The following is a 22130-nucleotide window of genomic DNA, read 5'->3' on the forward strand; positions in this document are numbered from 1 at the left end:
ATACCCATCACATGGCTATCTCACATATCTGAATAACATGTGTATAGTATAAGTATAAATTTCCAACTGTTGGATTCGAAAAGCATATGTTAGCATATATTCTTAATCCAATAACTAGGAGTGATCTGTCAGATCCCATTGGGAATATTCCTTATTATGGAATAGTTGATGTTGAATTACATTCTAGTTTGAGTTTGCAATCCTTCAAAATTAGCCATGTCAAACAATCCTTCCCCAATAGAATGGAATTTTTGACAACATGCTAGAATGAGAAAATTTCCCTTCATATAGATTGTCACTATCACTTGAGGCAAAAGTGTAAGCTCTTGAGGGGTTTTAGGTCCGACTCTGTTGGTTGGCTAGGGGAATCACACCACATGTTGATTGACATTTAGCAGATTCAATTTACTCCAGGCTAAGCTTGACCCGAAAAGTAGGGTGTCAAGAGAGTGGGGCTCTCAAGAGAGCTACGGCTTTCAGCTTCCATTCACAAGGGCGTGAACTTGTAGGGAAGTGTAGTGGATTGTAAACAACCAAAGAAAACAAATTGAAAGATGGTCTATAGGGTTCAAATATAGAGTGAAAGGGCCTATGAATAAGAATGCACCCCTTTTTTCAATCAGTTAAGGGTTTTGGGATATTTGGGGTTAAACGTCCTTGGGTTTGAATAATACTATGCTAGGTGATATCTCGGGAAGTCTAAACTCAAGAGCTTACAAAAAATTGCAACTTCAACTCTTACAAAGAGAACCTTGGGTTAAATAATAAGTTTGTTGAGCTTAGACATTTTCAAGCCTTGGATGCTCTGCACCTCTATATGCAATTTGATCCACTCAACATTGCATATAGATGGTGAGAGCTCCATATGGGGCACAACATTGATGAGCAACCAGTAAAGTTTGGGTAGCTTCCACTTTGGATGTGATGTGCTATTCAATGCTTGGCTACTCTTAAAGTTTGTGATAGTAGAGTGAACTATAGTCTTAATAAGCATTGTTATTGATAAATGTGTTTGTTTAGAAATTTAGCGTTTGCAAATGCATTTTTCATGTTATTACTAGAATCTTTAACTAAATTAAAGAATATTCCTTTCTTTTACCTTTTTTCACTTTCACTGTTCTTGGGCTAAGCAATAGAAGATGGGTGAGAGAAAACAAATTGTAGAGGATTGGGGTAAGGACACCATCCTTGGCAAAGCATATACTAATGCTTAGTATTGCTAGATTTGTAAGTATTGCAATAAAGCGTCATTAGGCACATTTGGGGTGAATCCTAAATGCTATACTAACTTGAAGCTAATCTGGCTTATAGAGACTAAGGGCACCCCTTGTAAGGAGATTGATCCTAATGATTTAGATTTAGAAGTCACTTAGGAGAGGCTTTTGAAGGTGACAATTATGATCTGAGTGAACCTGTTTGAGGTCACGCAACAGAATATTTAAATATTTAAAAGATTCTTTTAATATCTTTTTCATTTTTTAGGTTTTTAATGACAAATGCATTTGAAAAATAATTTAACATTTGTAAATGCTCAATAAGTATGCTAGTACATATGATAGGGATCAAATCTCTAGCTTCGGTCTTAGTGTCAAAGATAGGATACAGAATGATCAACTCATATGAAAGGAGCTAGACCAAATCTGGGACATAGATAAGGTGGATGCAATGTGGTAGCATTGTCATAAAATGAAGAAAGATTTCTTTTCCTACAAAATTGGTGATTGCTTTCGAGATACTTTACTTGAAATTTATAAATGAGTTTTTTATAGGTGTCATTAATAATAAAGTGGGTATAGGCTTTACAAAAGCTTTTACATAGAAGCTTTTGGATAAAGGCCTGGTCAATTAGAAGGAATACTTGGAACAATGTGTAAAGCCCTCACAAAAGATTCCAAAGTGAAGAGTTTGGCAAGCAAAATGCTAAACTTAGGCAACTGCTAGTAATAATAAACTTGACATGATGAGCTTGTGGAAAACAATATTTTTATCAATCTATCATTATTTGAGAGGAAGTGAAGGTGTCTTTAGACAAAGCAAAATTGGTGGTTGAAGAAAAGCATTAAATTATAATTGAAGCAAAAGGAACATTTTATAAGGAATCAAAGCTTTTCAAGATGAAATAAGATAATGTTTTAGCAAAGTAAGTAACAGTTAGAAGAAGCAAGTAAAAAATTGGAACCAATTGACAAATGTCAAAGCAAGCTAAGCAATTGATCAAGGATTGTGAGCCTATGCTTTAGTTTTGTTATGCATTTTGGAGTATAACTCCAGCAAAAGATATGTGAGTTATAATTTTGATTGTAATTATTTCATTGGTTTTGAATTTTGATTACAAGCCATTTAACACTAGATTACTAGTTCCTTTTCCTATTTTTTTAGTTTTTAGTTTCCATTTTTAAGTTTTCTACTTTTAACATCTTCTACTCTTTCTTACTCTCAAATACCTCATAAATTAATAGCCCCTGAAACAAATAAAAACAATACTTGTGCAAAACAAAGGTATCTCCACCAAATGACTTCCAACTCCTACATATAATTATTAGTCATCTATGTCATAAATAATTATATAATCTATTATTGTAGAATCTTTGTGATAAATATAATAAAATATATAAGGATGCTATGTTGGACATCTAAAGATTTGACTAATACTTTTGAGTACATTTGAGTCTCACCATTAAGTGTGTTGTTACTAAATAATAAAATTGCACATTAGAAGAGAATGTGGCTCATGTGTTGGTAAACAACAAAGATTGCAAAAAGACATGCACTATATTACTTAATTCAAATTTATAAACAATTTAGTAATCAATTTTTTCTTCTCTATGATATTGGTGATGGCTAATGTAGCTTAGACAAGACTGCATATTACCATTGCAAAACAACTTCTCCATGTGAAGAATTAGAGGTAAAAGTCAAGTAAAGGTCGGGTATTGTGGTAATTATTGATGTAATTAAGATAAAAGGTCATGACTTTAGATGATGTCAAAGTTGTAGCAATTATATCAATTTTGATTAGTATCTACTCTTGCATAAATTTCTTAGCTTCCTCCATTGAATTGAGCCCTTTCAACTCTAGATTAAGATATGTGTCAATTGACAACATAAAATGCTAAAGAAGTTAGTGAAGATCAAGAAAAAGATGTATTCTAACTTGTGCATTTATATTTAGCTAGCATGAGTAAATTTTTGGAATACATCCCTTCCTTACTCCATAGTATTTACAACTTGTGTTACTCTTGAGATCACAACTTGTGGGTTTATAAAAAGTTAACAATCTTCAAATAATACTCTAATCAAGTTTTAAGATTGCTAAAAGCATCTTTGACACTCGTTTATACCATTTATGAGTGAAATAACCTTTAATTGATCTGACAGTTAAATCCCACGAGTAAATTTTCTAAGGTCAAAATATTTTGGCCAGTCAAAAATTTTCTTTCAACAGAGTTCCCATTGGGAATAATTGCTACTCAATGGACACTATTTTTCCTATTGAAGCACCCATGAGCACCTCCTAATAGGTCTAAATTTCTTTTTATTTCCTGTTGGCGGAAATTCTTTTGACAGATATTATTAATGGGATAAAGTTCATAACATAAATCAAATATACTCTTAATAGGATGTTTTTTCAAAGTTTCTTCCCTCTAGGCTAAATGCTATAGGAAATAAATTGGTCATATTTTTTGGTTAATAAGAAAGATGCCATTCCTAATGTGTGTTTGGTCAATTTGAAAAATATATTTGAGTCTATAGGGCCTTCAAATCTAAATAATAAAATTATTGGTTATGTTTTGTTTTTGTGAGTTGCAAATTCATTTGCAATTGATTTTAGTTTCTCTTACTAATTTACAAAACTTGCACATGGTTATGGCCAAACAGGTTGTGGAGCTTATCAGGATGCCTGTTTGTGGGGCAATACTTCATCATGATGCTGCTTTTAACATTTGAATTTTTTGAAGGTTTCTCCTTTATCTTTTTTATCTCTACTATTTTAGGCAAATTTCATGGCAAGGATGCTATGTCGAATCTAATTTGAGGTTGTGCACTCTAGTAGCAATTGGGGATCCAACTTTCTTCTAAATTTTTTCTTATAGCAAGAATTAATTTTAAGGAACTTTGATATCTATCTTTATCAATTTTTTTTTGACTTTTTACTTTCTAAAGAGTACAGCTCGATTAAATATTAGCCATTAGAAATTGAGAATATTAATACATCTCAATATATATATTTTATATATATACTCCATAAAGTCATAAGACCATGTATAGGGCTAGTGCATCGGTGAAGGATGGTGATTTGATGATAAGAAAACTAGCAACTGAAGCATATATATATATATATATATATATATATATATATATATACATACATATATATACAATCATTCACTAGGCTTCAATTGGTAGCTTTCTTGTAAACAGATCACCATCCTTCACCTCCCTACACTAGGTAGGCATCACTAGTCCCATTCACGGTCTTACAACTTTGTGGAATATATATTTATATACTATAAGCTTATACACAATTATAGCAAAATAAAATGTGGGGAAATAAAAATACACTAACTAATAGAATGCCTTTTATTAAATAAAACTTCTCTCAATCATTATTCTAGTGATCGATAAAAAAAGATATTTATATTTTAAGGATATTTAATAAAACTTTCTTAGTAAAAATAGGTATTATACAGTTGAAGCAAGAGCTTGAATATTCGTATAACAATAATATTTAAATTTTTGGACTAACAAATAAAAATTACAAATCTTTTATTTAATATAGTTAACTCAATATTATACAAGTTACTATTACAAAATAATTAAAATAAAAAAATCTTAAATCGATTTTTTATTTAGTTTCTTTTTTTGTTTTTATATTTTTCCTAATTTGGTACACTGTACATGTGAAAAATTCATCTATAATATAAATTTTATTTTTATTTTATAATAAATAATATAAATAATAGTAATATAAATAACAAGTCCTTATAATATAAGTTAAATATCAATAATTGTTTTTATATACAATTCATTGAATTTGAAGACCATGAAGCAGTTATAGAGTCATACTATGAAACAGGTAAAACATAAAGTACGATATTACAATCGTTTTGAATTGATAAAAATGATGGTACTATACATCCTTCCACTCCACAATATGTATTAGTATGCCAAATACTTTGTACTTCATTATAGATTACCAAATTTCCATCTGATTGTAATATAATTTTACAAAGTAACCCTTTACCATTTGTTCTTGATGACCATTTTGCAATATTACCATAATAAAGTACTAAATTACAATCATTTTGCATTATAAGCTTGTAAATAGTATTTGGTGAATATAAAGATTGTCTTATATCTTTTGATGAATGAGAGTTATGTGGAAACCAACTAAATAAAGTAGTTTGACTTATTGAACCACAAAAGATATCTTCTCCATCTATGTTATTGTTTGAGGTTTTTATTATATAGTTTTTAAGATTTTTTAATTCATCTCTTCTGTTTTGAACTGTATACTCTAACGAGTAACCAACCGAACTTGATTTAAAATAGCCTGCACAAGCTGTTAATAATACACTCATAGAATTTGCCAAAAGTCTTTGAAAACCAAGTCTTGCAGATCCTCCAGATACAGTATTTAAAACTACAGGATTTCCTCCACACAAATTTCCTTGATTATGATTGTGAATATGAAAAACAACCAAAACTCTTTGATTATTTGGAATAGGAAAGATAGCACTGCATGGGAGACCACGTGAGTATCTTTCTGATAAAGCAAATACTACTGGAATAATTTCTTGAATCCTAGATATTATGAATTGAGCAGTGACAACTGTTAATGTTGATTCATCACTAGCTTCATATCCAAAAATGCTTAAACAAAATTCAAGATATAATGCAAAAAATAATAAGTATATCCAAAATTTCATTTCTTGATTGCAATTTTAGAATTTATTTCTACTTCTCTAGCTTTCATATAGTTTATAAAGTCAACCAATCATTTTTCTTACAGTTGGATAGATAGAGATTTAATATAATATCAGTATTTAATTAGATAAATCATTATAATGTTTGACTTTTGATATGATAATTTGAAATGTACTTTGTAAACGATTTTTTAAAACTTGTGATTCTTGGTTCTTGTAAAACTTGTGCTACTTGGTAGTACGTGTCACGCCTAGCTCAGTCAATAGATGAGTTGACTTCGATTGTATTTAAAGCTTCGTAAAATGCAGTAGAAATCTGTCCGTCTAAAGTTGTTTTTGGTGCTAGATTTGCGCATGAAGTAAATTATAATAGACTAAAGTTGTTCAACTTCATAGGTGGTTATCCAACTTTTTACTATGTCACATTCTCGTACATAAAATCGCAACAAAGAGGCCTAGACTTGTACAGCACAAATCGCAAACTGGATCAAGGTGAGCTTGCTCCAAGAACAAAGGTTGAAGAAAACTCCATGCTGTCGTCCAGGTCAGCGCCACGCTAGCCCTAGATGCTGCCGCGTGTATGCGTTGTGTCGCTCTCGAGGAGCCAGAGAATGCGATCGCGCGCGTTGTTCTTCACTGCCGGAGCTCCGGAGGTGAGCCAACGCTCGCGCGTCTCTCCGATGATCCTCGCCACCGGTGGAGCTGCTACCTGGGCAATCAGGCCTATGGCCGGTGTGACCGCCCCAATCGATCCTGGGGCGCGTTTGCGGCCATGGAGCAGCGCAATCTCTTCTCCTGGACGATTGCAATGGCGGCGCTGTCCCAGAATGGGGAGATCCATTGCGCCAAGGCGGTGTTTGATCTCATGCCAATGAGGGATCTCTACGCCTGGAACGTGATGCTCTCTGCTATCCACGAGAACGATTCGCTGGATGCCCTGGTGGATGCTTTCACGAGAATGCCGGAGAGAGATCCAGTCTCGTGGAACGTAATGGTTGCAGCATTTGCCCAGAACGGGCAAATGCTCCAAGCCATGGACTTGTTCTTGCGGATGCCTCGCAGGAATGTGATCTCCTGGACAACTATGATTGGAGCTTTGAGCGATTGCGAGGCCGGACGCCACGATCTAAAACTCGATGCAATCGTGTTCTTCGATCGAATGCCGCAGAGGAACATTGTGTCTTGGACAGCCATGGTCCATGCCAGCGCCTCGGCGGATCGGCTGGAAGAGGCGAGAATTCTCTTCGATTCAATGCCTGCGCGCAATCTCGTTTCTTGGAACGTCTTTCTGGCTGGATCGAAGGACCTCTCGATCGAGACGCTCGAGAAGATCCCGGCCAAGGACTCTGTGACGCTCAAGACGATCATGAATTGGTACTGCCAGACTGGAAGAACCGCCGACGCTAAAGCCCTCTTCGATCGATTGCCCGAGAGGGATGTCATGTCATGGACGTGTATGATCCAAGCGAATTCTTGTCAGCTCGATCGAGCCAAGTTTGCCTTCGATCTAATGCCGGCATGGAGCGTGGTCTCCATGAATTCCATGGCGGCGGTGTTTGTGAGCCATGGAGAACTTGCTAAAGCAAAAAAGCACTTTGATGTTGGACTGGAGAGGAACGTCGTGAGCTGGACCGCGATGATCCAGGCGTTCGATCGAGCCGGAGAGGTGGAAGCAGCGCAGAGAGCTTTCGATCTAATGCCCTCCTGGGACGAGATCTGCTGGCTGGCGATCCTGGCCGCGAATTCCTCGGATCCGGAAGCGGTCCAGCGCCTGTTCTTCCGTGCGCCGGCTAGATCCGTCCTGGCATGGAACGCTCTCCTCTCAGCCATCGCACACAGCGGCGGAGCACCGATCGAGGAAACAAAGAGGGTCTTCGATCTGATGCCGGAGCACGACGCCGGATCGTGGAATGTCTTGATCGCGATCGAGGCAGAGGAGATCGGATCCAGCAAAGTTTTCTCCCACTCTTCTCCTGAGAGAAACGCTCTCTCCTGGGAAGCGCTCTTGCAAGGTACGGCAAAGTACGGGGACCTCTACGGCACAATGTCCGTACTGGAAAAGATGCCGGCGTGGAGCCTCCTCTCGTGGAATCTAGCTCTTGCAGCAAATGCCCGCTCCGGGCATTTGGCTAGCCTACGGAGAATATTCTCTACAATGCCGGAACGAGACACGGTATCTTTTGGCACCGCGCTCGCGGCATTTGCCCACAGCGGGCACGGCACCGACGGCATCCTCCTCTTCCACATCATGCTCCTCGAGGGTATGGCGCCCAGCGATATTTGCTTCGTCCACCTCTTGGTAGCCTGCAACCACGTCGGCCTCCTTCACGAGGGATTGTGTGTGTTCTCGGGCATGGCCGGCGATCACGGGGTGGCACCCGGGCTCGAGCACTTTTGCTGCGTGGTGGACATCATGGGAAAGGCCGGGAGGCTGGAATATGCCCGCTGCCTGCTGGAGAATATGCCGTTCGTACCCGATGACGTGGCGTGGGGGAGCTTGTACGGCGCGTGTGTCGTTCACGGTGACGTGGAGGGTGCCAGGGCACCATCGAACTGGTGACGTGGATGCTGACGTGTTTGTTACAAGTCAGCATTATTGTGCCAGGTCAGCATTCGCTGCGAGGTTGGACTCCAACTCAGCAGTGGCGTGGAGGCCGGCATTCAACGCGGTCAGCTTTGACTCTAATCAAATCGAAGAGATCATGTTGTGATGTTTCCCATGACGCCGCCGCTACACACTTGATTTAAATTTCTTTCTCTTGATAGCCTACAATCCTTTCACGTGTAGGATTTTTTCCATGTATTTCATTTGATACCCCGGCGCGCGGCGATGGATGGATCACACAAGTCAATCAGTGGGCAATAGAAAATCCGGGGCATGTTAGCGTTAGCTGTTGCTTTGGCTTGTTCCATCCCCACGTGGATATTCCCTCCCGGCCATCTCCCGCCGTTGGATGGGATCCCGCCACCGTTGGATCTAGGGCTCTTGGTGGTGCACGGTCTTTGAGAATGGAGGGGCAAACCACGCGTATTCATTCTCTCATTCATTCGTCGCAGAGGAAAGATGGGAAAACGGAACGATTGCCGGCTCGAATCCTGTGAAAATTCCCCACTTTTTTGCCTGGCTTTCCCTTTTTTTGCTTTTTTTTTCTATCGCTCTGTTCTTGGCTACTCACGACACGGATCGCGACCCCTAAATTCAGTTGAGTCAGAGAGGCGAAAGAGGTGCTCCATCAATGTGGGCTTCCGTGCTTCCAATCCAAAAATCTCCTCCATTTCCTCTTCCAATTTTCCAATTTCAATCTCTCTCTCGTTTTCGCGTACTTTGGAGCGATGATTGATGGGGCACAGCGAGCAGAGAAGTCCCTGTCGGAGATTGATTGAGAGGTTTGACTGATTCGGGAGGGAAGATTTGGAAAAATTCCCATTCCTTCCACGAATCGATCGAGAATGGGTGCTTTGGGGGTGGGAGGAGCGATGCATTCGATCTTCTCCAGCTGCACCGGGAGTGTTTGCGTGACCGTGGACGATCGCCAGGAGCGTGCGTTATCGAATCGCCATCAGTCTAGGAGCAGTGGCGTGGGATGTCCTTCGTCGCGATCGGGCAATGTGGTTCTCGTGGCGATGGATGCGCTGAGCGGCGATGGCGGCGCCGTCGTGCTCCAGGAGCACGCGCTGCGATGGGCGGCGAGGAATGTGGTTCGATCGGGCGATTGGCTCTACGTCGTGGCTATCTATCGCCGGGATCAGGGATTTGGGCGCAAGCTCTGGCATTGCGATGATTCTCGCAGTGGCGACGGGGAATTCGTGGGCTGCCGCCATCGCCCTCGCCCTCCTCGCCATCGCGATCCGAGGGAGCAAAGGATCAAGGATTCGTGCACGCTTCTGGCTAGCAGGCTCTGTGACACCTCCAAGGTGAATCCAATCGAGCGATTGATCTCCAATCCATTCTGACCTGCGCTTGTTTTGCTCGCTGTTCCAGATCAATCTCAAGGTGAAGACGACCCCATGGTGGAGAGGGATTGTGGTCGAAGAGGCCAACAAGCTCCAAGCTTCGTGGGTTGTTCTTGAGAGGTGCGTATATTCTGTGACCGTTTGAGCATATTCTGTGAGAAGAATATGCTTGTTTTAAAACCTTGGGATTTTGAAGAACCCTAGCTCTTCCAGGTCTTTGCGAAAGGAGGGCAAATGGTGCGCCCGCGGCTGCCGATCCAACGTTGTCGTGGTCAGCCAGGTCGGTTTCCGGGTGCTGTGCCTGAATCTCAAGAATGCCGCGGCGGCGATCGCTTCCTCGTCGTCGTCCTCGATGCTCGGATTGCCGTCGTCGAAGAAGCGAGTGATATTCTCGACTGGCGATGGCGCGGCTGCCGCGGATTTCGAAGGGAATGAGGAAGAGGCGAGCAGTAGCCCAGAGATCGAGACGCCGTTCAGCGTGACCGAGCGCGGAAGCAGCAGCTCATCGTCGACCTCGAGCTCAGAGCACGATCGTGCTGTCGGATTCTCTTGCACTGGCGGGGCCAAGAAGAAGATCGCTACTGCTGCCGCAACCGATAGCGTGATTTCATCCGACACCAAGAAAAATTGCCTAGGTGAGTCTTCCTTATTTCTTCGTGATTTATAGCGATCAAGAACTTTCCATATGTTTTAGACGAGCGGTTGTTCTCCCAGACGAGATCCATACTCTCCGACGCTGAGAACTACATCAAATGCAGGCCCGGGCTTGACAGCGCCACAACTCCAGACATTTCAGAGCGCTTCTCCGCGTTACAAGTCGAGAGCTATGGGAAGAGTCCCAGGAAGAACGCCAGGCACGTCTCCCAGCGATCGTCCGAGGGCTTGCTTCCAATCGAGGAAGCGGAGGCTCCGTCGGTGTCAAACCAGCACCGCAACCAACAAGCAGACGATCATCGACTACTGGAGAGAACTTCGAGCGTCCGACAGGCGGTCGCTTTACCACTGAAACGCTCGCTAGCCGGTTCGCCGCCTTTGTGTTCTATCTGCCAACATGCCTCTCCAGTCTTCGGCAGGCCTCCTCGTCGATTCAGCTACAGCGAGCTCGAGTTCGCTACCGGGGGATTTTGCAAGGCAAACTTTCTCGCGGAGGGTGGCTATGGCTCGGTCCACAGGGGTGTTCTTGGGGACGGGATTCCCGTGGCTGTGAAGCAGTACAAACTGGCTAGCTCGCAAGGTGACTTGGAGTTTTGCTCCGAGGTGGAAGTCCTGAGCTGCGCGCAGCACCGAAACGTGGTGATGCTGATCGGATACTGCATCGAGAGAAAGCGAAGGTTGCTTGTCTACGAGTTTATCTGCAATGGCTCGCTCGATTCTCATATCTATGGTATGTCCTTTTTTATGTGGTCGCTGTTTCGTGAGCTTGATGTTTTTTGCTTTTGTGGATTGCTTAGGTGTGACCAAGCCCCCGCTGAAATGGTCATCGAGGCACAAGATAGCCGTTGGAGCTGCTCGGGGATTGCGTTACTTGCACGAAGAATGCCGTGTTGGTTGCATCGTCCACAGGGACATGCGTCCAAACAATATTCTTCTGACACACGACTTTGAGCCCATGGTTAGTGCTTTGTCTACGTTTGCGTGTCTGCCGTCGTGCGTTACGTTTATCTGATACGTGAGATTAAACAGGTCGGCGACTTTGGACTCGCGAGGTGGCAGCCAGACGGTGATCTGGGCGTAGAAACGCGAGTAATTGGCACGTTTGGGTACGTAGACCACATTGTTTTAAAAACTCTCCTCGTGTTCATGGGAGCGAGAATGGTGTTGCAGTTACTTGGCCCCAGAGTACGCGCAAACGGGCCACATAACGGAAAAAGCTGATGTATTCTCGTTTGGCGTTGTTCTTTTGGAGCTTGTCACCGGCCGCAAAGCCATTGATATCTCACGACCAAGGGGACAGCAATGTCTCACAGAGTGGGTAAGCTAAGATTGGTTCTAGTTGGCAGCTCTTTAATCTGACTATACAGGCACGTCCATTGCTAGAAGAACAGTCTCATCACGAGCTCATCGATCCGGCGCTAGTGAATGAGCTTAACCAGTACGAGGCTTACTGCACGTTGTTTGCGGCCTCCTTGTGTATCCAACGCGACGCACACTTGAGACCTCGCATGTCACAGGTAAGTCAAGTCTTCTCCGAGGAAAACTGATATTCTCTCGCAAATGCGCAGGTGCTACGAATGCTCGAAGGCGATCTAAATCTCAGCCGAAACTCGTCCCCGATGCGATCACGCCTGACTTACTCCCCGCACTCCTCGTCCAAGAACAGCGTGAGATCGATGAGCCCCGCGAAGAGTAGGCTCTTCCCGGGAGCTCTAGACAGCGTTGTCAACAGCTTCATGTCCGCCCACCCCATCGTCGTTTGCAACACAAAGCTCTCCCACGAAGCTCTCAAGGCCGCGTACAAAGACAAGCTCGACTCGCAGAGGCCATCGCTCGAAGAGTAGAAATCTCTTCGCTCAAATCTCTGCCAACTTCACAGTCACAAAAACAAAGAGAGAAGATGAAGAGAAGAGAAGAAAAACAAAAAATTCTTACTAACAATGTAGCTGCCGTACGTAGCCTTTCCCATGTACAAATGGTCGAGAAAAATCATCACCTAATAGAAGAAGAAACCCTGTGTTGTCCCTCCCTTGTTCCCTCTTTATAAAAATTTCTATCTCCCACCACTACCTGTGACCCTGTCCCGGTATCGTGAAAGAACTAGTGTCGCCATAGTTGGATTCCTCGTGATGCATCCACAAGCCGGCTCTCATCTCCTCCTCACACTTTAAGATCTGCTGTACATACTCGAGCGCCCCCGACACTGCCTGCTGCTCCTGCGCGTTTAGCTGCAGCGTGTAAACTCTCCTCCCATCCAGGAACCTCTTGTACTTGTGAACCACGTACATGTAGGCCTGCTGGACCTGGCTCGAGTGCGACGATCCAACCGGGCTGTAGTCCGAGAACCACTCGCAGGTGGTGAGAGGGATCCCTTTGGTCACCTTCTCCTCAAACCTGTCGTACTTGTTGAGGAGCAGCACCAGCGGGGTGTCTTGGAAGCACGGGTAGCCCACGATCTTGAAGAAGAGGTCCCGGCTGAAGATGAGCTTGTTGTGCAACGCTCCCGTTAAATCTGTCCACTGCTGGTCGTAATCGCTGACGGCTACGCAGTAGACCAAAATCTTTACGTCCTCGAACATGTCGAGCCATTTCCTAAACTCGTTTGTAGCTAAGCCGCCGATGCTAATCAGCTGGTACCTGTGAACCAGAAAAAAAAAAAGAAAAGAAGAAGACCAAGTAAGAATCCAAGAAGTCTCGAGTCTAAGCGTGTGGACCTGCGACGGTTAGATTCGTGGTCGTTGCTATCGGACAAGTCTTTGTCCTCGAGAGAAAATTGTACCTCTGCAAGACCGGTTCCTTGCTCAAGTCCCTCGGCAGATAAGATATCCGTGACCGATGGGACGTAATCCTGTATTTGTAACACCTGAAGCAGCCAAGACACACTTTGTAAGACGAAGGCAAAATGCACAGGGCACTTACTCTATTCAAAATATCGGCAGTCACTTCAGGAAGCTGTAGTTCATCCTTTCGACTGTATGTTTGTTGTATCACAGGGTCGTTCCAAATCTTAGAAAGATTAGAGCGCGTGTTTTTTGAGATGCTCCGTTCCAGATGACCCGCAGCCATGCTCGCCATGAACTTGTCAGCCGCATCCTTGAGCTGGTCATTCAAGGTATAAAGGTCTCCTGCAGAGGAAGTCAGTCAGATATGACGTTATGAAAGACTATGTCTCAAACCTGACTCTTCTTCGAATCTTTCTCGTGCTTCAAGCAGAACATTGAGAAACTGGTATGCCTTTCCCAGTATCATTTCCTTGTACTTTTGCAACTCCTCCGGCGAAAATTGGCCATTGTGAAGAATTTTCGTCTGATATTGCACTAGCGTCAGTAACACTTTTTCCGTAAAAAAGAAGGGAACATACCTGCTTGAAGATGGTACTCCTGCCCGACCCATCGTGCCCCAGTAGAAGAATTTTTGATGCGTCTTTAACTTCAATAGAAGTTGGAGAAACTTTTCTAGAGGCCGCCACTGCATCCGCCTTCACTAGTTGGTTGCTTGACCGTGGAGTTGGGAAAGAAAAAAATGGGTACAAAAGCCTCATCATGGGCTGCAAAGCGCACAAGATAGAGTTAGTGATCTTTAAAGCATAACAAACATTATGTTTCTCACTTTGTTCCACAGGTTACCCTTGATCTCCTTCTGACCTTCGTCTCCATATCTACCATCAGGATACAAAACAAGGTACGTTTGAGGAGTGCATTGAACGCCAAGAGCCTGTTCAGAAAAGATAAAAGTAAATCAACTTCTGGACTTTACAAACTGTACTCACGTACTTTGAGCATTTTAAACTCCGATTTCGTGATCTCCCGACAGTTTAGGAACACTTGCGTCGTTCCATTGCTGGCATTTTGCTGCAGAGGTCCTCCTACTTTCAACTCAGGAGTGATAAACATGTGTGGTTTTTCTCCTTCCTGAAACAACAAATCAGTCCCAAAACATAAAGACGACTTCGAAACACATACCCTGCCCCAGAGTCCCGAGGCCTTGTCATACCAGTATTTCCCGGGCTTCAGTCGCACACATTCTTGTTGTAACAAAATCAGCTCTTCAAAAATCAGCCTCCTTCCGTTCACAATCACTTGCTCTGGCTGCAGCTGGTTTGAAAAGCACTCCCTTTCAGACTTCATGCACTGTTGGATCTCCAAGGGACTCAGCAGCCTCTTCAACAGTCTCGAAGGCTTTCCCAAAAACGGACGGCGATCCTCCAAAACGGGGCGTCCAACACATTCTTCACACTTCCTCCCTTCTGGCATGGATCCCATCACTACCAGCACGCAGTTGGAGCAAAACTTCGAGCCGCAAGCCAAACACACCTCCTTCTCCGTCAGCCTGTTACCTCTCAGACAGCGGTAGCACTGTCCCCGTTTCCTGTGAATGTTTCCGCCTTTCCCAGACGGAGAGGGATCCAATCCATACCGCCGACTATCAAAGTTTCCACTGGGATCTTCCGACTCTCCCGGGGAGAACTCTTCCGAATACTGCAGCGCCGAAGAGTCCGTGACAATGCCCTCCGACGATGGTGTTCTCCCGAAAAGCTGTGGCGAAGGCGACGTAGCCAGCTCCTCAATCTCCGACGGACAGGACTTTCGAGTGGCGGCGGCAGCACTGCTGGCAGCATCCCGCTCGACAGTAGCAGCGGCGACAGCCATCGCCGAGGATGATTCCGAGAACGAGGAGCCCGACGTCGATCGAAAGAACTGGCGAGCAGCGGGGACCGAAGAAGCAGCAACGTTCCCAGAGCCTCTCCACAGCTGAGCCACCGGAAGAATGGTGGCGAGTTTTGGAGGCGTGGTCTTGTTAGTCCCCCAAGAAGGAGCCATGGGAGCCTTTGGGAGTGGAAACTCTACCGGAGGCCCGTTGTAAGGGGTGGCGAACGAATACTCGATGTTGTCCAAGTCTATGGCTGCTCCTGGAGGAAACAAACCTCTGAGAAGATCGTGCTTGGCCGACCCATTGCCATTGGGCAACGCCGAGGAGGCCATGGTGAAGCTCTCCTCCTCCAAAGCCTCGGCCTTTTGGCGCTGGCTAGTCGTAGAAGAATTCTTTCTCGTCATGGAAATCCCCTACACAAACCAAGCAATGATCAAGCACAAGAAGAGAGAGCGAAAGAATGAAGAAAAACAAACGAGGTAGACGAGGAAAAAATTCCACTGACCAAGTCTCTTGCTCCGATCTCGCATTTCGCTCGATTCCAGCGATTCCCGCTAGCTCCGAGACGATCCTCCTCCCGCGCGCTACATTCTCCGCGGATTGCTAAACCCTAAGCCGCCCCGGATTGCTCTGTCTGCCCCGGAGATTCGCGAGGAGCTCACCTTGCTCGCGCAGCTGGGACGACGATCGAGGGAGCTCGCGGGGGGCGATCGACAGACACCAGCTGCGACGACGCGGGCGCTCAAAATCTCCGCGCTAATGTTCTTCGACCTATTCCTACCACACACCGCCGTACACGGAATTCGGCCAGGGGTCCTCCGTACGCACACGTCAGCAGAATGCGTCAGCCAGTTTTGTGTGTGTGTGAGGTATTCCATATTCGCTGGACTGCTCGTGCGCGGTAAGAAAAAAAAATCCATCTCTTCTCTTTTTCGCCAGTTCCAATGACGCAATGTGCTTGATCACGAATTTTTATGATGTCTCTAGTAGAAAAGTCGTGATTTTCACTTGGAGGACTTTTACCGTTGTGACGAATCGTAAAAGCTCTGTTCCAATCCAAGCCGTGAGAAAAGTTCGTGAGAAAAGAAACGATGCTTACCTCCAAGCTCCAAAATCACCAAAAGTCTCCGCAAGAACACACTCCATCCCTGAAAACATGGAATCGACTCGCGTCTCGGCAAACCACGACTCGCTGCTCGATCCGGGAGATGATCGAGGTGGCTCTGTGGCAGTCGTCGCAAGCGCGGAGATTCTTGGCGATGTGTATGCTCGTCCCCGGCTTCGTGTTCACCAAAGCACACCCAATGGCCAGCTTCTCGCTATGGCCGCACAGAGCATTCTCTTTCTCCTCGTCTGCGATGTCAAACAGAGCACCGTCCCAGTCAGGCACGTATCCGGCTTGTTTCAAGCTTACCATCACTTCCTTGAGCTTGGCGAGTATCTGGGAGCTCTGGGGATGGCTCGTGTCCCCGGCGCAAAACCTGTGAACTCTCCCGGATTCATCAATCCACCAGCTTTGTCCCGGCTTCTTGAAAGCCCGAGCTTTGTTCCTCATCGTCCGGATGCTCAAGCTCTCCTCAAACATCCCGGCGGCGGCGTAGATGGTGGCCATCACCGAGTACGCTGCAGCATCCCTCTCGTCAGCTCTTACAATGGAATCGAAAGCAAGCCTACCGGTTTCCACGTTTCTCCATTTCCTGCTCGCCGCCAAGATGGCTCTCCAGATCGTTAAGTTGGGCTGGAAAGGCATGGTTTTGATCATCGCCATCGCCTCGTCGAGATAGTTTCCTCGGGCTAGAGTGTCCACCAGGCAGCTGTAGTGTTCGATCGTCGCAGCAATCCCGTGATCCGAGATCATTGTATCGAAAACCTCCTTGCCTTTCTCGACTAGCCCGGCGTGGCTGCAAGCTGTGAGAATGCAGAGAAACGTGATCCTGTTTGGCTGGAGACGTTCTTCTTGCATCCTCTGGAAGAGATAGATTGCCTGCTTCGCATGTCCATGGTGACTATATCCTGCGATCAGCGAGTTCCATGTTACAAGTCCCCTCGTCGTCAAAGAATCAAATACCTCTTGAGCTTCTTGCATATCCGCGCACTTGCCGTAGAAACTAATCAAAGAGCTCGCCACGGCCTCGTCGTGCTCCAGTCCAGCACTCCGGATGTGCGAGTGGATTGACTTCCCAGTCTGCAAGTCTGCCAAAGATCCGCAGGCTTTGAGCGCAGAAACAAAAGTTTGAGAAACGGGCACGATACCTTCGTCGCGCATTCGAGCGTAGAAACGCAAAGCCACCTCCGCTTCACCGGACTGGGAGTAGCCCCGGATCATGGCGTTCCACAGCAGAAGATCGCGAGGCCGCGTCCTCTCAAAAACCTCTCGTGCCTCGGCCATGCTTCCACACTTGGAGTACATATCCACGAGAGTGCTCGCGACCAAGCTGTGTGCTTCGTGTCCCTGCTTCACGAGCTGGAAGTGCAAACCCGCGGCTTTCTCCAAGCACACCTTCCTGTCGAGTTGGTCTCTCGAGAGATCTTCCCTGGTGGCGATGCTTATACAGGCCTCGAGAGCACCGACGTAAGTTAGAGCGTTTGGCACGCATCCTTCCTCTTGCATGCGTGAGAAGAGCTCGAGAGCCAAGTCTCCCTCTCCACTTTGAGCGTGTCCCATGATCAAAGCAGTCCAGGAGACAACGTCGTGGCGAGGCATCCGGTCGAAGATCCAGCGCGCCTCTATCATGCTCCCACACTTGACATACATATCCACGAGAGCGCTCTCGAGATATATATCCCAAGTCTCTCCAGCGTTCTTGAGCTGGGAGTGTACCGCATTTCCTTTCTCCAACGCCGAGACCTTGACAAGCTTCCCCTCGATCTTAGTCCCATCTTCTCGAATCGCCAGTGCCGTGCAAGCAGCAAGCGCGGCGGTGAAAGTTCTCACGTTTGGAACGAAGCCTCTGTCTTGCATGTGGGAGAAGAGCTCGAGAGCCGTCTCGCCATCGCCACTGTCAACGTATCCCAGGATCAAAGAGTTCCACAAAACCACGTCGTGATGGACCATGGCATCAAACACCACCTTTGCGTTCTCCATGTCCCCACACTTGGAGTACATATCCACAAGGCTGCTCGCGACGAAGAGGTTTGATCCAAGACCGGTGCTCGCAACCTGGGAGTGAAGAGCCTTTCCCCGATCTAAGCAATCCATAGCTCCTTCCACCGCGAGAGCGGCACAAGCCTTCAAGGCCGCGACGTAAGTAGCGGCATTTGGCTTGAATCCCCGGCACTTCATCGCGGAGAAGAGATCCAGTGCGACCTCTCCCTGGCCGCGCTGTGCATACCCTTTGATGATCGCGTTCCACGACACGACGCTGTGCTGCCGGATGCTGTCAAAGGCGCGCCTCGCCTCGACCATGCTCCCGCATTTGGCGTACATGTCGACGATGGTATTGGCGACGAAGATATTGGCCCCATCCCCGATGTGGCCGTGGATCCTCGCCCCGGCCTGCAAATCCCGCAGGCTGATGCACGCCTTGAGCGCCGCGAGCTGTGCCGCAACGCTGGGCGCCACCGATTCCTCCCGCATTCGATCGAACGCCCTGATCGCCTCCCTGGCCTCCTTGGCGCCCACCGCTCGCATTTTCCATAAGAACCCTAAAACTAAAAACCGAGCTGGACCATCGGTCAAACTCGAAGAATTAAGTATGAGATCGCCTATGCATCCAGCACACTGCGAGATAGAGAATATCTGAGAAATCGAATCGATCAAGGATAGGAGATGCCCGAAGTCTTGAGGCACACATCCAAACCAACCAAGAAATTGCCAGAGTGAGATTCAAATTCCAGGACTCTATGGTTTTGACGAGGAGGAAGTGGGATTGCTATAAAATCTTGACCACTTTAAATTATAGGTTTGTTTTGGCCGGATAAAGAAAGGGCTGACCTTGACTTGACTTGGACTTCGTTGACTCGACATGGACTCCAGCGTGTCCAACCTTTAAAAACACAACTCTTCTGTTGCAATAGGTGCTCATGGACGAGGACGGTCCATGCTTACACTTACTTAAGTGAATACGCTTACTTAAGTCCATGCTTTCGATCACCCCCAGTAGAGTATCATGGGCCTCCTTCAAGTCATCCATCCCATCCAATCTAGCCAATGTAGAATATTTATTAAAGAAAGCCATGGAGAGCAATCGCCCGAGCACCAGCAACCGTCCTCCTGCTCCTTGGTTCCAATTTCTCTAGCTTCCATCGTCAGGACTTGAAAGTCCTCGAAGCCGACTTGGTGGATTAACTTTTGGACCTGAGCCTGGGAACCCCTTCCCCAGCCCCTGAATCTCACTGCATCCCAGTTCTCGACGCCACGGCTTTGTTCGATCCGGTCTCATCCACTTCCTATGTTTCATGATCGGGATCCTCTTGCCACTACACCATCTTGTACGGCCGTGACTTCCCTTCCGCTGGTTACTTGGCCAAAGATTTCGTTTCCAAGGATAACTCAACGGTGAAATTTGGATGCGGTCGAGACAGCACCGGCCTGCTTGGGCGCCTTGAGAGCTCGGGCATCTCTTGAGTCGGTAGGAGGGCAACTGCGGAGCTCAGGGTACATGGGCAAGTTTTGGACTCTAGGCATGGTTTACACCCTGATGATCAAAAACCTCTTTACTACATGAGTATAGCATCCAGACAAAAGCTTAAACTAGTGTTAAAGCTGATGACACTCTCACCAGCATATCAGTGTGACAACATTCTTAACCTACTTCATTCCCCATCTCTCATCCGAATGATCGGACATTATACACAAAGTTGCAGACGTTCTTGGCACGGAACTTTGCTAATCACCAGAAACTCTGACGTACAGTTTCCAGGGTGTTCAGGTCGTTGTGTTAACAAGGATTGGATTTGGAACGGGATGTGATGTGTAGCAAGCCTTCTGGCTTGTGCTACTATTTAGTATTGTTTGTAGTTTAATCTATTAAAGGTATAGCAATTGTTTGAAACGATGTCCTTAAATTGTTATGCACCAGTTGGATCGACGTATTCCAAGAGATCAAAAAGTTCCACAAAACCACGTCGCAATGGACGGCATCAAACACAACCTTGGCGTTCTCCAGGCTGCTCGCGACGAAGAGGTTTGATCCATGACCGCTGCTCGCAACCTGGGAGTGAAGAGCCTTTCCCCGATCTAAGCATTCCATCTTCGAGAGAGCTCCTTCCACGGCGAGAGCGGCACAAGCCTTCAAGGCCGCGACGTAAGTAGCGGCATTTGGCTTCAATCCGGCGTTTTTCGCGGAGAAGAGATCCAGTGCGGCCTCTCCCTGGCCGCGCTGCGCATACCCTTTCCACGACAGGACGCAGTCAAGGGCGCGCCTCGCCTCCACCATGCTCCCGCATTTGGCGACGATGGCATTGGCCCCATCCCCGATCCTTGCCCCGGCCTGCAACTTCCGCAGGCTGATGCACGCCTTGAGCTGTGCCGCGACGCTGGGCGTTACCGATTCCTCCCGAATTCGATCGAACGCCCTGATTCGCCTCCAAGAAAAACAATATGCTTCTTTCATCCTTAGGAAATTTCTGGAAGCCGCCACGGTAGCCTGGTGGAGGCGCTCACCGAGTATCTCCACCAGTCGCGGCAGCCTCGTCTTACAAATTACCAAAGAGTTCCATTTGGAAGCGCCGCCTCCGAAGGGAAACACCCGAGCAACACTTTGTCCGGTGGGCTGCTGGAGGCGTGGGAAATCTAGTCGAGCTCTTCGCCTTCTTCTTTTTTTCTTTGCGGCAAGGAGGAGAAAGAAAGCAGAGAAGCAAGAAAGTCAGCTCCACACACAGCCAGAAGCACATGAAAACAACCGAGCAAGAAGATTTAATCACTCACCATGGGCGCCATCCAGATCCAGCTCCATCTACGTCACAGCCAAAGCAACTCGTTAGAAGTAAGAAGAGCGTGCACACACAAGCAATCCTCCCGAGCCCAACCGCCAGAGGCCTGCTCTTTGAATGGTTTGTGTCTGGCCAATCTTTGAAAGAGTTTTGGAAAGGTTAGCGTTTTCCTCCTCTGTCAATCAATCAATCAATCCAATCCAGCGAAGAATCAAGGCGCTGGCCGGCAGCGAAAAAAAGAACAGAAAAACTCATGACTATGTAAAGCTACAACATAATCAAACTTTAGTTTGGCATCTTCTATAGAAAATCCAAGTGCTATACAGATTTTAAAAACAGGACTAGTAAGATTGCAATAGCATTGTGAGAAAATTTCCCACGCGTACAGCTGCACAAGTTCGAGCAGTAGTTCCAGCGTTTTCAGATCTACAAAATGTTATAGCCCTGATAGAAATTAGAAAGGTATAGCACAGTTACTGCAGAGAAAGTAGAACTATATGCAATAGTCGCTATGAAAGCTTGGGATTCTTCTTCTGTGCTTGAGTTTCTAGTGAAATCTTCAGAAAGCACAATGAAGATCGATAGTCGGAAGGAGTCGTCGTACTTGGTGATAGCCAACATCTACGCCAGCTCGATGAGAGCTCCAAGGTTCTGGAGATCAAGGATGCAGTGACGCGTAGACAAGCTCAAGTCAGCTGCTAGTGCGGAGAAGATGGTCTTGTGTCTGGAGTACTGGTGGGGCGACATTCACTTCATCACGGATGAAAAGAGATTAAGCACAGAAATCTGATCGTACCACCACCACCTTTTTGTAGCTAAGGTGGTGGAGTATCTTAGACAGAAGCTGTAAACTCGATGTTCGTACATGATCCCAGTACTGTGCGCTTACTTGCTCGATCCAATTCAGACTTGTGAAACTGTAAGAAAAGAATTCTTCTTTTGCGGTAAGGAGGTGTTGGACCAGAATCACCGTAATCAAAGGCAGAGATGGAGGAGCACAAGTTGTATGTCTTGGAGTTGTAATAGCCAAGCATGCAAGTATTTTTTCCATATGCAGGAATGTTATCGGAG

General features: G+C 46.0%; 4 protein-coding genes and 1 long non-coding RNA gene across 5 annotated transcripts; 2 read left to right on the top strand and 3 right to left on the bottom strand.

Moving 5' to 3' along the window:
- The first annotated feature begins 6507 nt into the window (after positions 1 to 6507).
- Positions 6508 to 8487, top strand: LOC9650087 (pentatricopeptide repeat-containing protein At2g35030, mitochondrial). The gene has a single exon (XM_024673327.1). The coding sequence runs from the start codon at positions 6508 to 6510 to the stop codon at positions 8485 to 8487; it is 1980 nt and encodes a 659-aa protein (XP_024529095.1).
- A 364-nt stretch (positions 8488 to 8851) lies between these two features.
- LOC9631259 (inactive protein kinase SELMODRAFT_444075-like) lies at positions 8852 to 12560 on the top strand. Its single transcript, XM_002968069.2, has 9 exons — positions 8852 to 9842; positions 9910 to 10001; positions 10095 to 10516; positions 10576 to 11265; positions 11333 to 11493; positions 11565 to 11641; positions 11706 to 11853; positions 11903 to 12052; positions 12104 to 12560. The coding sequence occupies exons 1-9, from the start codon at positions 9378 to 9380 to the stop codon at positions 12377 to 12379; spliced, it is 2481 nt and encodes an 826-aa protein (XP_002968115.2). The 5' UTR covers positions 8852 to 9377; the 3' UTR covers positions 12380 to 12560.
- Positions 12448 to 15957, bottom strand: LOC9631260 (extra-large guanine nucleotide-binding protein 3). The gene is made up of 9 exons (XM_002968384.2): positions 15691 to 15957; positions 14498 to 15598; positions 14309 to 14446; positions 14145 to 14249; positions 13897 to 14082; positions 13712 to 13841; positions 13455 to 13660; positions 13250 to 13398; positions 12448 to 13172 (listed from the first exon to the last, which is right to left on the bottom strand). Exons 2-9 carry the CDS (start codon positions 15587 to 15589, stop codon positions 12602 to 12604), a joined length of 2577 nt encoding a protein of 858 aa, XP_002968430.1. The 5' UTR covers positions 15590 to 15598; positions 15691 to 15957; the 3' UTR covers positions 12448 to 12601.
- A 130-nt stretch (positions 15958 to 16087) lies between these two features.
- On the bottom strand, positions 16088 to 16360 carry LOC112345775. Its single transcript, XR_002992156.1, has 2 exons — positions 16285 to 16360; positions 16088 to 16231 (listed from the first exon to the last, which is right to left on the bottom strand). It is a non-coding gene; the product is annotated as an uncharacterized LOC112345775 (long non-coding RNA).
- A 9-nt stretch (positions 16361 to 16369) lies between these two features.
- Positions 16370 to 19318, bottom strand: LOC112345820 (pentatricopeptide repeat-containing protein At2g13600-like). Its single transcript, XM_024673328.1, has 3 exons — positions 19120 to 19318; positions 16600 to 18890; positions 16370 to 16538 (listed from the first exon to the last, which is right to left on the bottom strand). Exons 1-3 carry the CDS (start codon positions 19316 to 19318, stop codon positions 16473 to 16475), a joined length of 2556 nt encoding a protein of 851 aa, XP_024529096.1. The 3' UTR covers positions 16370 to 16472.
- Positions 19319 to 22130: the final 2812 nt, after the last annotated feature.

Source organism: Selaginella moellendorffii, unplaced genomic scaffold (genome assembly GCF_000143415.4).
Source record: "Selaginella moellendorffii unplaced genomic scaffold, v1.0 SELMOscaffold_10, whole genome shotgun sequence".
NCBI lineage: Eukaryota > Viridiplantae > Streptophyta > Lycopodiopsida > Selaginellales > Selaginellaceae > Selaginella > Selaginella moellendorffii.

Bases quoted from the DNA above. Each gene is read 5' to 3' on its own strand.
- LOC9650087 (XM_024673327.1), top strand. From the start codon at position 6,508: ATGCGTTGTGTCGCTCTCGAGGAGCCAGAGAATGCGATCGCGCGCGTT.
- LOC9631259 (XM_002968069.2), top strand. From the start codon at position 9,378: ATGGGTGCTTTGGGGGTGGGAGGAGCGATGCATTCGATCTTCTCCAGC. The intron at 10,002-10,094 runs GTGCGTATATTC...TAGCTCTTCCAG, and splicing joins TCGTGGGTTGTTCTTGAGAG to GTCTTTGCGAAAGGAGGGCA. The intron at 10,517-10,575 runs GTGAGTCTTCCT...CATATGTTTTAG, and splicing joins CACCAAGAAAAATTGCCTAG to ACGAGCGGTTGTTCTCCCAG.
- LOC9631260 (XM_002968384.2), bottom strand. From the start codon at position 15,589: ATGACGAGAAAGAATTCTTCTACGACTAGCCAGCGCCAAAAGGCCGAG. The intron at 14,083-14,144 runs GTGAGAAACATA...TGCGCTTTGCAG, and splicing joins AGGGTAACCTGTGGAACAAA to CCCATGATGAGGCTTTTGTA. The intron at 13,842-13,896 runs GTATGTTCCCTT...GTGCAATATCAG, and splicing joins GGAGTACCATCTTCAAGCAG to ACGAAAATTCTTCACAATGG.
- LOC112345820 (XM_024673328.1), bottom strand. From the start codon at position 19,318: ATGGATGACTTGAAGGAGGCCCATGATACTCTACTGGGGGTGATCGAA. The intron at 18,891-19,119 runs GTCAGCCCTTTC...CTGGATGCATAG, and splicing joins GAAGTCCAAGTCAAGTCAAG to GCGATCTCATACTTAATTCT. The intron at 16,539-16,599 runs GTAAGCTTGAAA...TTGACATCGCAG, and splicing joins CCAAGCTCAAGGAAGTGATG to ACGAGGAGAAAGAGAATGCT.